At 58.7% G+C, this 12,884-nt stretch overlaps 1 protein-coding gene across 2 annotated transcripts; it reads right to left on the bottom strand.

Annotated features, from left to right (window-relative positions):
• Nucleotides 1-1,586: 1,586 nt before the first annotated feature.
• Nucleotides 1,587-11,935, bottom strand: EIF4B (eukaryotic translation initiation factor 4B). 2 transcript variants are annotated; one of them, XM_088180896.1, is made up of 15 exons: nucleotides 11,835-11,935; nucleotides 8,693-8,830; nucleotides 7,665-7,873; nucleotides 6,510-6,626; nucleotides 6,262-6,316; nucleotides 5,978-6,121; nucleotides 5,442-5,552; nucleotides 5,112-5,279; nucleotides 4,524-4,758; nucleotides 3,944-4,062; nucleotides 3,654-3,864; nucleotides 2,840-2,907; nucleotides 2,443-2,533; nucleotides 2,291-2,345; nucleotides 1,587-1,768 (listed from the first exon to the last, which is right to left on the bottom strand). In XM_088180896.1, exons 1-15 carry the CDS (start codon nucleotides 11,845-11,847, stop codon nucleotides 1,691-1,693), a joined length of 1,812 nt encoding a protein of 603 aa, XP_088037022.1. In that variant the 5' UTR covers nucleotides 11,848-11,935; the 3' UTR covers nucleotides 1,587-1,690. The 2 variants fall into 2 exon arrangements, with proteins under 2 accessions (XP_088037022.1, XP_014748476.2); XM_014892990.2 differs by having other exon boundaries at nucleotides 2,443-2,530; nucleotides 11,835-11,934.
• Between the last annotated feature and the right edge of the window lie 949 nt (nucleotides 11,936-12,884).

Raw genomic sequence — 12,884 nt, 5'->3', positions numbered from 1 at the left:
GCATTGGAGTGGTTATTGAAGTGGGGGCGTTTTGGGCTGCACAGGGAATGAATTGGGGTTTCAGGAGGGTTTTGGGGTTTCAGGAGGGTTCTGGGTTGCACGGCTGGTTTTGGGTTATTGTGCCGGGGGGGATGGGGTGCAGGAGGGGCTTTTGGGGGTGCAGGAAGAGGATTTAGGTTTGAGGGTTTTGGGGTGCACAGAGGAGATTGGGGGGCCAGAGTTGTCGGAATCTCCTTCTCCCGGCCCTTGGGGTCCTCCCCTCCCACCCCGGCCAGGACAGACCCCCCTTTGTGCGGCCGGAGCCGCCGCGGGGGGGGAGGCATTCCAGCGGTGGGGGAGGCGGGCTCCAGCATTCCAGCGGTTGGGAAGAGCCAGGAAAGAGGAAGGGCCGGGGGTGCCATGCCGGGGCTCAGTGCTGTGCCCTCGCCCCCAGTTGATTACTGTTAGTCAGCAGGGGCAGAGGAGGAGGAGAAAGGATGGAAGGAAGCAGAGATGGAAGGATCAGGATGAAAGTGAAGGAGGGATAATGAAAAAGAAGGAATAGGAGGTAGAACTAGTGATGAGGAGGAAAAAGATGGAAGGAGGAAAGTGAAGGAGGAAGGAGAAGGAAGAATGGGTGGAAGGACAGAGGGAAGGAGGAAGAGGAGAAAGGAAAGAGGAGGAAAAAGAATGAGGTGGAAGGAGGAAGGTGAAGGGGAAGCAGAAGGAGATGGAATGATGGAGGGAGGAAGAAATAAGGAAGGGGAAAGAAGGGAAAAGAGGATGGAAGGAGGATGATGAAGAAGGAAAAGCACGAGGAAAGAAGGAATGAAGGATGAGGAAGGATGCAAGGAGGAAAGAGAAGGATACAAGAAGGAAGCCCAGAGAGAGGAAGGCCAATGTAGGGGCAGGAAATTCGCCCTGGGGGGCTTTGGGATCTGCCTCATTGCCCTTCGAGGGGGAGAGAGGGCAGAAAGATTTAGGGCCTTTCTGGATCATTTTAAGCTCATTTTATTGGAGAAAACGAAACAGCCCCCAACTGGGGGAAGAACCTCAACCCCCCCCACCGGGGACCCCAAAACTCCCCTGGGACTTCCAAAACCTCTGGGAAGGTTCTTTTTACAGATTTTTACAGCCCACCCCAAATCCCAAAATATCGCAATATCTCGAGGCTCTGGGGTGGAAATCCAGGTTCTCCTGTGTAAAGGGCAGGGCTGCATCCCAAAAACTAGGGGGGGGGGGGGGGGAATTGGGGGGACACCTGTGAGTAGGAGGATGATGAAGGTGTCCTGGGGGAAACTGACATTCCAGAAGTGAGGAAAATGGGGGGCGCAGGGGGATCCCAAAGGATCCCGGAGGATTTGGGGGGAATTTGATGCCTCCCCATCCCTGTTTTGGAGGGGATCGCGTGAGGACAGGGGTGGGAGGAAGGCCAGCTCTTCCTCACCCCTTATTCCATGGAAAACACGGGGGGGGGGGGGCTGCTTTTCCTTTGAGAAACCTCTTGGAATTACCCCTGCCACCCCCTGTGCTGATTTTGGGATGATTCCCGTGCGTTCAGGGTGTGTTTTTATCAGGATTTAAGAAGCCGTATCTGAGGGAACAGATGAGTTTTAGGTTTTATTTCCATCTCGCCTGGATCAAGGCTGGGATTTTTGGGAATCTCCAGAGGTTCCCTTGGCGGCTGAGGAGGAGGAGGGGGAGGAAGCTTTTACTCAGCTCCTTCTTCATCATCACCTTCATCCTCCCCATCCATGGAGAGCGCGGCATATTTGCTGGCGTGGCTGAACTGCAAGGAAAACCAGGAAAAAATCCCCAAAATGGGATTTGAGGGGGATAAAGATCCCCAGGGGCTCACACATCCCAAAACCAGAGGATCACAGTCCCCAAAGAGGCCAGAGACATCCAAAATTGCTGGACTAGTTGAGCTGTGAGGGCCACAGGAGTCATTGTTGAAAAAAAATTCCCCAAGCCCCAAAATACCAAGGTTTGAAGGGGATGAAGACCCCCAGGGGGTCATGCACCCCAAAAGAGGGGGATCACAGCCCCCCTAAAAGGGGTCTCAGACTGCCCATGGCTGAACTGTGGGGATGAGCAGGGGGAGGGGGTCAGTGAAGCAGAAAGTTGCCAAAATATCCCAAAAAATGAGATTTGAGGGGTGAAAGCCCCCTCACCCCAAAGAGAGGTCACAGCTCCCCATAAACTGGAGGCATGAGGGGGTCCGTTATGGTGAAAATTCCTCAAAATACCCCAAGCCCGCGATTTGAGGGGAGGGTCCCTCCCCCCGTTTTGGGTCCCCCTGGATCCTTACAGAGGGGGGGGTCTCCTCCAGTTTCTTTGGCTCGTGCTCCTTCCGGGGGTCCCTCCTGGGGGGCAGAGGTCAGAGGTCAATACCCAGGAAATGCCCAGTGTCCGGGGGGGGTTTCTGGTTCCTGAGGGGGGGCGGGTCTGGGGGGGGCTCACCTCTCAGGGTCCCCCATTCCTGCGGGGCCACGGCTGCAGCTCCGGCCCTTGGAGCTGCTCTCCCGACCCCCCTCCGGCTTCAGCTCCTCTGCTGGGAAAGGGTGGGGGGGGTCACAGCCCCCAAAACCTCCTGAGTCCCTCAAGCCCTCCTTAGCCTCCCAGCGAGGCCTTGACATCCCTGGAACCCTCCCAGCACCCTTCAAAACCCCCCACAAAATCTCTCAACCCCCCCAGATCCCCTGATACCAACCTCTCCCCGAGCCCCCCCAAAGCCCCCTGAGCTCCCCCAAAATCCAACTGCCCCCAAACACCCTCTGAGCCCCACAAGTGCTCCCAGGACTCCCCCGAATTCCCAAAACCTGCTCCGAGCCCTCCCAATCCCCCCTCCCATTCTCACCTCTCCTCTGGGGAGTCCTGGGGGGTCCTCCATCATCTCCAGATGGGGAGGGGCCAGGAGGGCCCCCACTGGATAGAGAGAAAAGGGGAGAGGGGCATCAGGGGAGTCTCTGGAATGGCCCCATTCCTAGGAATGGTGGGATGGAGCACAGGAATGTTGGGATAGGGGCTTGGGAATGTTGGGGTGGAGCACAGGAATATTAGAATGATGCACAGGAATTCCTGGGAATACTGGGATGGGGCACTGGAATATTGCTGGACCCTGGGAATGTCAGGATGGGGCACAGGAACATCCCTGAACCCCAGGAAAGTTGGGATCAGGCAGAAGAATGCTGGGATGGAGCTCAGGAACACACCTGAGAATGGTGAGAGGGGGCAGAAGGTTCGGATGGGCAGAACAGTCTCCATGGGCTGCAGGAGCATTGGGATGTGCCAAAGAACACTGGGATGGGGCACAGGAATATCGGGATGTGCGGCAGGAACATCCCTGGGCCACAGGAATGTTGGGATGTACCAGTGACTCCAAGGAATGGGCCACAAGAGCATTGGGATGGGGCACAGGAACTCTGGGATGTGCTGCAGGAATACTGGGATGGGGCACAGGAACACCTCTGGGATACAGGAATGTTGAGATGAGCCTTAGAAAGGTCAGGATGGGCAGCAGAAATGTTGGGATGCACTACAGATCATCCCTGGGAATGTCAGGGTCCCCTTCTCCCAGTCCATGGAGTCCTCCACTAGGGAAAACCAGGGATCTATGGAATGCTTTGGGCTGGAAAAGCCCCCTCCAGGCCGCTCCTTCCTGGGCCACCCACCTGGTCAGGCAGGGCTGCTCTGAGTCGGAGCTCTGGGAATTGCCAGGGGGGTTCTGGCTGCTCCGCTTCATCCAGGCATTTTCCTTGGGAGGTGGTGCCGGCATCACCTTTGGCTTCTCCTCCCGGGATTTGGGGGGTGGTGAGGGTGGCTCCTCTTCTTTTCCTAGGGGCTCATTTTCCAGGGATTTCTCGCTCTCCCTCCTCCGTGTGGCTGAGGGAAAACAAATCCGTGTGGGAGCTGCCAGACACCCTGGGCTGGGATTCTCTGGCCACCCCGGATCCCGACTCACTCCGGCCAGTGGGGCCAGAGCCCGTGGATGTTCCCGGGGGTCCCACAGGGCCACTCTGGGAGGATTCGCTGCCTGTCCGGGATCGCTCCTGGTTCTCCTCGCTCCGCCAGCTCGGATGCCTGGGATAGGGTGAAAATAAGATCAGGGGAATGGGCTGCCCCATCTCACCTTCCCCACAGGATGAGCACCACCCCACCTGAACCACTCCCACAGGATCATTCCCATTCATCCCACTTCTCCATGGGGACCATTCCCTGTCCCTCCCATGTCTCTGTGAGGATCAGCCCCAAATTTCCTTAGGGACCATTTCCATTCCATCCCACCTCTCTGTGGGGATCCATTCCCTGCCCGTCCCCAACTTTGCCATGGAATCATTCCCAGCCCACACCCCCTTTCCCAAGAGACCATTCCTTACCCCTTTCACCTTTTGGATGGGATCCTTCTTTGTCCATCCCACCACTACCAAGTGATCATTCTTTACCCATCCCACCTTTCCCACGAGACCATTCCCAGCCCTTCCCACCTTTCCCAAGGGATGATCCCCACCCCACTCCCTTCTTTCCCAAGGCACCATTCCCACCTTTCCCGGGGCCGTCTGTCGATCCTCTTGTCATCCTCAAGCTGCCGCTGGAGTTTTTCCTGCTCCTTCTGAAGCCGCTCCTCCACTTCCCGCTCCCGAGCTGCTGTATCCACAGGCTTGGCACCCCCGAAGATGGAAGCAGCCCGGCTGGATTGGGCAGCAGGAGCTCCGGAAGTTTCCTCTTCCTTGGGAGTGCTCCGGGGCTTCAGGTTGAGCTTCGGTCTCTGGGTGGGACCTGGGAACGAGCCAGGTGATCCCGGTGGGCACTGATCTCGCTTGGAACAGGGCTGGGACTGACAGGATAATCCCTGTCTCATCCCACCATTCCCAAGGGATCATCCCCTTCCTCAGCCCACCTTTCCTGAGGGACCATTCCCTGTCCTTCCCACTTTTCCACGGGGATCATTCCTATCCCAATCTGCCTTTAAGAGACCAGACCCTTCCAACTCCATCCCACCTTTCCCCAGAGATCTCCCATTACATCCCACCATTCCCACGGGACCATTCCCTATTGCTCCCACCTTTTCCAAGGGATCATTCCCATTCTATCCAACCTTTCCCAAAGGAACAGCCTCTGTCCCATCCCACCTCTGTCCTCACGGCGGAAATCATCCCGGCCGTAATCATCCCGGGAATTCCACCGATCCATCCGGTCATCCCGCCGGTCATAACGATCCTCATAGCCACGGTAGTCGTCGTCCCGGCGGTAGCCGCTGCCAAAGGCTCTCCGGCCGCTGCCTATTCGGGAATCGTAGCCTGGGAAGGAGACGGATCTGCCTGAGGGTGACTGGGGATAACGCAGCCCACATTCACAGTGACAAAAGTTCGCGAATTTGGGGGATTCCCAGTTAGTCGCTGGCTATGGGGAGGGTCTTGCTCCCACTCTCTCTGCCCCTGAAAAGCCTTGGGAATTCCCACCTCGGTCATAATCCCTGCTGCGGTCGTCGTAGCGATCCCGGCTCCCAAAGCCACGATCCATGTCCCGCCGTGGCCCATCCCGGTACCGGTCATCATAGCGATCACGATATCCTGGGAAGTGGGATAGGAACAGATTCCATGAGGAAAGAGGAAAATCCCAGTACAGCTCCATGTGGGAGGAGGCCCCATTTATCCCTACAAAGTAGAAATAAGCTCAGGAAAGAATGAAGAGTTTTGGGAATGAATGAACTTGGGGTAGGAATAAGAGCCGAGAACAAATGAGCTCCAAATGGGGAATGAACAAGCTCAGAGTGGGAATGAGTTCTGGGAATATATTAGTTCTAGGTGGGACTGAGTTCTGGGAATGAATGAGGACCAGATGGGAATGAACAAGCCCAGGGTGGGAACAAGCTCAGGTGGCTCCTAAGCTCAGGCAGAGAGTGCCAGGTGCCCCTGGACCCTGGGACAACACTGGTTCCCACGACACAGGGGAAGGAGGGAGTGCCTGGAATGCTGGGCCCTTTCCCTTCACTCACTGTCCCCAAATCCATCATCACTCCGGCGAGGGGGGTAGTCATCGAAGGTGTCGGGAGCAGCCGGACGTGCGCGCCAGTCACTCTCGAACCGCTCTGAGTCCCGGAAGCGATCCCGGTCTCTGCCGAAGCAGCGATCGTCCCGGTCTGCTGGGAGCCAGGGATGCAGACAGGGCAGGGACAAGGAGAGGGAAAGGAAGGAAACAAGGCAGGGTCAGGCCTGGGCCCTTGGCCACTCTCCCTGAATCCCTACCCTGCCCAATCCGTGTCCTCAGCTGGACGCTCACCTTTATCCTGAGCTTGATCTGCCACATCCACTCGTATCCTTCTGTTTCCTAAAGACTGGGAACAACAGCGGGAAATGAGTGCTGGGCTGGGAATTCCCTCCCCATAACCCATCTGGCCCTCCCCTCTTCCAGCTGGAAGCCATTTGCCCTTTTCCCATCACTCCAGGCCCGTCTCCAAATCCTTCTCCAGGTCCTTGGAGCCCCTTTAGGCCCTGGGATGTGCTCGTGGAAGCCGGGATTGGACTCACCTCTTCATTGAGGCTCAGGGCCTGGAACAGGGAATCGATATCCTCAAATTCTGCGTATCCAAAACCTTTCAACCTCTCAGGATTGGTGGGTTCCCGCGGGAGCCGCACAGCGCTGATCTGCCAAAGGAGGGAAGGCAGGGAAGCTCCCCTCAGATGTTGGCTTCCAAAGGGGAATGAGGAAGATCTGGGATGGAGCAACTCATATCCAGGGATTGAGGGGGTTCCTCATGCATGAGGAAGGAAGAGGGGGGTCCCACTCCAAACACAGCACAGCTTTCCAATATCTCTGGATTGAGGGACTGGGCAGAGAATTCCAGCTCTGGCAGCTGCACTGGGAACAATGGGAAGGGCTGGGTATGCTCTGCAGGCTCCAACCTGGGCTCAGGGAAGCAGAAGCCATTTCCTGTGGAAAACCAGCCCTGGATGTGTCAGCACAAGTTCCACATTGATACAGGGTAGCCCACAACCTCCTTTCCCTGGATTTCAGCTCCCAAAGTACGGGAGCTCCTTGCTTATTCCTGATTGGAGCTCTGGGAAGTGTCAAGAGCCACCAACATTCCTAAATAACATCCCAGGGGGCCACAGGGTCCCCAGAGAATTCCTTGGGATTTTCCTGGGATGGATTTCCTGATGAGAAACCTCTTGGAAAGCCAGGATCTAGCTTGGACCAAAGGAGAATGCACAACACATCCATGGAACTATATTTAAAGGATGATAAATGCCAAGGAAAAGAGAAAAGGAACGAGGAAGGCTAAGGTCAGGTGCGGAGCTGGAGAGGGAAGAGCACGATTGGTTCAAATGGAAATAAACTTGGTTTTCAGCAATTTGGGACTACTTTCCCTGTGGTTTCAACACCTCTATGTGATCCATGAGCTTCCTGATGCTGTTTCCTTTCCACCTGGGAGCGAGGCAGCTGCTCTGCCCCAACCCCCAGTCTAACCTCCACCTGATTCCACAGGGAAACCCCCCCACTGGAGGCTCCTTAATTCCACTGGAGGAGCAGAAATGGCTGATCCATGGCTGGGGAATCAAGGGATTCTCTCAGCATCAACCTACAGACACCCACATCCCGTGGCAATGGATACAGGAACCCAATGGAGAGAGAGACACATCCCAGTTTCCCGCAGCATTGCCGCCCTCTGGAACACCACTCACATTAAGCCCTCGGAAGAAATCCTTGATGGACTCTTCCGTGACATCGTAGGGCAGGTTTCCCAGGAATGCCGTGTACGGGGGGGACTTGGGGAGGCGGCTTCTGTCGATGTTGGGCTCGCGGGCGGCGCGCGGGGCCGTGGGAAGGATGGAGCGGTCGATCGGAGGCGCCCGGTAAACGTCATCGTCATTGCTGTGCCACGCGGTGGAGACTGCGGAGAAATCCGGGATTTGGGCACACACGGACCTGGCCATGGGGCACGAAGCCATCCCGAGCTGGCCAGGTCAACTGGAGTCAGCAAATCATCCCAAAACCCACCCAGGCAGAGGCTGCTGAAAGCAACCGGAGGCAATGGAAAGAAACTGAAGTCATCCAGAGCCAACCGAAGGGAACTGCCAGCAGCACTGCTAAATCCATGGAAAAGGTGCCCTGAAGCCATCCAGAGCAGCCAAGGAGGGATAGGCAATCCCATGGGATGGCTTTCCAGGATTCATTCCTGCTTTCATTTCAGCCTGGCTCAGTGGGAAGCTCTGGTGAATCCAGTCCCTAAAACCCTCAATATCCCATTGCTGCTCCCCCACTTTGCTGAGCACTGAGTCTCATCCCTAAGGAAAACTCGCATGGCTCTCCCAGCTTCATTATTCCTCCAAAAAGGAATAGCCAGTGGACTTTTCCAATCGTGGGTGCCACTGGAGCTAGGAATGCTAATCCCGGATCTGGGAATGCCAATCTGAAAGGCAGGAGCTGGAAATCCTGATCCAGAGCCGGGAATGCCAGTCTGGGAGCTGGGAATGCTCTCCATGATCCAGGAATGCCCCTTTGGGGTATGGGAATGTTGATCCTGATGTAGGAATGCCAGTCTGGGAGCTGGGAATGCCAATCTCAGAGCTCAGAATGGTGCCCAGGGATTGAGAATGCTGTTCCAGCTCTGGGAATGCTGGTCCTAGGACTGGGAATGCCAATCCCAGAACTGTAAATGCCGCTCTGGGGGCTAGGAATTCTATCCTGGCTCCAGGAATGCCACGCTCACCTTCCAGGTCGTCGGTCTCATCGGCCCAGCTCACAGGTTTGGGGATGTAGGTGGGGCCCCCCCCGCCCCCCCCGTCCTCCGCCAGGAAATCCGTGAGCGTCAGCGTCTTCCCCTTCTTTGGCTTCTTCTTCGCTGCCGCTGCAGGAGTGAGCAGAGACACGGATCAGAGCGGGAATGGGACAAGGAATGGATGGGAATGAAAGAGGGAATGGGCAGGAAAGAGACGGAAGGAGAATGGGATCAAAGTGGGAATGGGAGCAGGGATGGGCAGGAATGAGAGAAGGAATGGGTTGGAAAAAGAGTGGGAATGGGAGGGAATGACAGTGGGACCAGGTGGAATGAGAGCAGGGACAGGAACAAGGCAGGGGCAGAGGGAACTGGGGACACTGGGGTGGGACACAGGATACTGGAATGGGACTGGGAACACCAGAATGGGACATGGGACACAGGGATGGGACACGAGGAGCTGACACGGAACATTAGGCACCAGGATATGGGACACGGGACACTAGGATGGGACATGAGGGGCTGGGATAAGACACGGTGATGGACAAGAGCCACCAGGACCTGACACTGGGAACAGACTCAAGGAGCTGAGAGGCGCCATAAGGTGCCAGGATTGGGAACAAGGCACTGGGACAGGGGACACTGGGAAGGGACAGGAGGTGCTGTGATGGGACATCAGAATGGGACATGGGATGCCAAGAGGTGACAGGTGCCACCAGGATGGGACATAAGGCCTTGAGATGGAGCACAAGGTGACAGGATGGGACACAAGGTGGGACATGGGACACTGGGATGGAACAGGACCCACTGAAAATGGACATGAGACAGGACAGGAGGAGTCAGGATGAAAGAGTACAGGAGGATATGGAGCACCAGGATAGGACAGGAGGCCCTGGGATGGGACACAAGGTGACAGATGAGACACGGGATGATGAGGATGGGATGGGATGGGACAGCAGGTGGGACAGGAGGAGTAAAGAGGAGACAGGAGGTGTCAGGTGGGACATGAGGAGCCAACAGGGGACACCAGTCACTGGGATGGGACATGAGGGCATCAGGGTGGGTCACCAGGTGACAGGATGGGACATGGAGTACTGAGATGGGACAGAAGGCACTGGGAGGGGACACAGGATGGGACAGGAGGCATCTGGATGGGATATGGCACTGAGAGAGGACACAACGTGCTGGGATGGGCCATGAAGGCATCAGGATGGGACAGAAGGAACTAGGAAGGGATGTGGGCACTGGGATGGGACATGGGGCACTGGGATGAGATATGAGGAGCTGGACATGAGGACCTGGGATAGGGACAGGAGACACTGAGGTGGGATGGGGCTCCACACTGGGACATGGGACACCAGGATTGGACAGGAGCCACGGGGAGGGGACACATGAGGGGACAGGAGCCACCGAGCCACCCCCCAGCCCATTTTATTTGCTATTCCCACCAGGAAAACTGTCTCTGCGGGGACACACCCAGGCACATGCTGTGACCCTCCTGGAAAAATGGGATATTTCCTGGAAGGTGGGTTTGGATTCACAATTCCCCCAGTCTTCCCACCTTCCGGGAGGAACTACTGCCCTCATGTGGCTCTGCCACTGGATCTGGGACCTTTCCCGGCAAAAACGCCGCATTTTCCAGGAAACATCCCTCAGGGTGGGGCTGGGGGGGGGGTCTAGGAGCCCCAGAGAAAGGGTGGATTCCCCTCCTTCCCCCATGAGGTTTTGGGGAGGTGAACTCTGCTCCCAAGGGGAGGAAAACTGATGCATTTTAAGAATATGAAAGAGAAAGGCTTAGAAAAATATTCCCCTCTTTTTTTGAAGGAGAGATAATGTATTTTTGGATAGTCACAGCTTCCCGTCAGATATCTGCGACCAGAAAGTGGAATAATAATTAATTAATCAACTGAGGGGCTTCAAAGAGGATAAAAAAGATGGAGGTGGGATGCTGAGATTGCTCACAGAATGGCCTGGAAATGTGTTAGTCAATGGAAATCCAGCATGAAGAAAACCACCACCGGTGTTTTCCCGTGGGAATTGAGAGGGGGTGGTGGTGAGACTCCTGGGATAGCTCCATCTTCCCCTAATCCCTCCCTTCCCTCTCCACTATGGATTTCAGGGAAGCTCAGGGCCATTCCAGGAATCCTACGGGAATCCCAGCCTGGGATCCGGGAGCCCCAAGACCCTCAGAGCTGTCCCAGTGTGACCCGACCTCCCCCCGGAAACCATCCTGGGAATGCGGGGAGGACCTGAGGCTCAGGGAAAGCTGGGACAGGGATGGATCCAGGTGGGAACCCGAACCTTGGGGTGGGGGGCACCTTCCAGCTCCGCCGTCATCACCCCCGTACCGGGACTTCCCCTCCCGCTCCAAAGAGAGCCGGGGATGCCGGGAGATGCTGCGGGATTGGGAATGGTGGGGGAAGGCGGGCTGGGACTGGGGGGAATCTGCCCCCCCACATCGGGACCGACCCCTGGAGGGGCTGGGAGGGGTCACGCCCCACCCCGCCTCCCCCGTTACTAACCCCAAGGAGCCTCAAGGGCACCGCGGGCCCGCGAAGGGGGTCCCTGTGCAGCCCCTGCGGGCAGATGTGAGTGGGAGGGGGGGAGCTGATCCCACCTCCCCCCAGAACTCCCGGTACCGGGGTCCCTCTGACCCCCCCCCCCCCCCCCCGCCCCGTTCGCGGCCACGTGGGCGCGTCGCCCCCTCCCCCCCCCTCCCGCGCGCACGCGCCGAGCCGCGCCCGGCGCGCGCACGTCAATCACCGGCTGGGCGCGCGCACGTCAATCACCGGCTGGGCGCGCGCGCCCCCGCCAATGGAAGGCAGAGGGGTGTTGGGGGGCCCCGGCGCGCGCACGTCAATCACGGGCCGCGCGCGCCCCCCCGCCAATGGGAAGCGGCGGAGGGGGGGGAGGGGAAGGGCTCGCGCCCGCCCTGAGGGGACGCGGTGGAGGAGGAAAGGGGGGGGTCGGTTTTCCCGCCGCTTCCCCCGATTTTCCCGCCACCGCCTCCCCCCCAGCCCCATCTCCGGGAACGACGGTGCCCGGAGCAGCCCCGGGGCCGCCATCGGTGCCACCATCAGTGCCCGCAGTGCCCCGCGCGGGCCGGCGGGGCCCGGGCCCGCGGCGCAGCGCTCACCTGGGGCCGCCATGTTGGGACGAGGCAGAGAAGGCAAAGGACCCGGATGGCGGCGTCACGTGATCACGAGCGTCGCGCCCTGTCAGGGGGCGGGGCAAAATGGCGGGGGCGGGGCCTGGTCGGGGGCGGGGCCTGGAGCCGGATGGTTCTGCGGGGGAGGGACTCTCGGGACCGCACCGGGAACCTCCCACCGGGAACCTCCCACCGGGAACCTCCCACCGGGAACCGGGAGCCCCAGGCAGTGACACCTTCAGCGACTGGGACCCCCCCGGCAACCGGGACCCCCGGGCTGCTCGGAGCTCCCGGGCACCGACACCTCCGGGCAGTGACGCCCTGGACACCGAGACGCCTCAACACCGTCACTCCCCAGACCCCAGGACACTGGGACCCCTGGGCACTGACACCCCCCGGGATTCCCGGTCACTGGGGCCCCCGACACACCAGGAGCCCCGAGCACGGGATCTCCCGCACACTGACAGCCCTGGTAGTCCCCCGAGACCCCCGATTCCGGCACCCCCGGGCACGGGACCCTCTGAGCACCAACATCCCCGGTCTGACACTCCAGGAACCCCCGGGCACTGACACCCCCAGGCATCTGTATCAGAACCCCCGGACACCGACACCTCCGGGCACCGACCCCTGAAGAACCCCCGACACCGGCACTCCTAGGCACGAGGATCCTCGCGACCCCCGGGCACCCCACCGGGATCCCAGGTCCCGCGACCCCCGTGTCCCCCCGGGAGCGGCTCAGGAAGGGACGGCGCCCGGAGCTCGGGGCTGACCCCGGGGCCGGCGGGGACAGGAACATTTTGGGGTCCTCCCAGCTGGTTCTGGGAGGTCGATGCCCCCAGGGACCCCGATATGGGTGGGGGGCGAAAGGGGTGTGTGTCCCAGGGGGCAGGGGTGACCGGAGATCAATGTTGGGATGGTGACAAGGAGGGGGTATAGGAATCCATCCGTCCCCTGACAGCCCCCCACACCCCGTGCCTCAGTTTCCCCCCAGTCTCAGCTCCGTGTCCCCACCCCTGTTTTCCCCCCAGAAGGACACAC

This window comes from Sturnus vulgaris, chromosome 30 (genome assembly GCF_052056855.1).
Source record: "Sturnus vulgaris isolate bStuVul1 chromosome 30, bStuVul1.hap1, whole genome shotgun sequence".
In the NCBI taxonomy this organism is placed as follows: Eukaryota; Metazoa; Chordata; class Aves; order Passeriformes; family Sturnidae; genus Sturnus; species Sturnus vulgaris.
Note: the sequence above shows the minus strand (reverse complement) of the source record. Positions and strands in the feature narration are given on the sequence as shown.

Excerpts from the sequence above, each read along its gene's own strand:
- EIF4B (XM_088180896.1), bottom strand. Across the intron at positions 2,534-2,839 it reads CAGGACTCCCCAGAGGAGAG|CAGAGGAGCTGAAGCCGGAG; the intron begins GTGAGAATGGGA and ends ACCCTTTCCCAG. Across the intron at positions 1,769-2,290 it reads TGGAGGAGACCCCCCCCTCT|TTCAGCCACGCCAGCAAATA; the intron begins GTAAGGATCCAG and ends TTTTCCTTGCAG.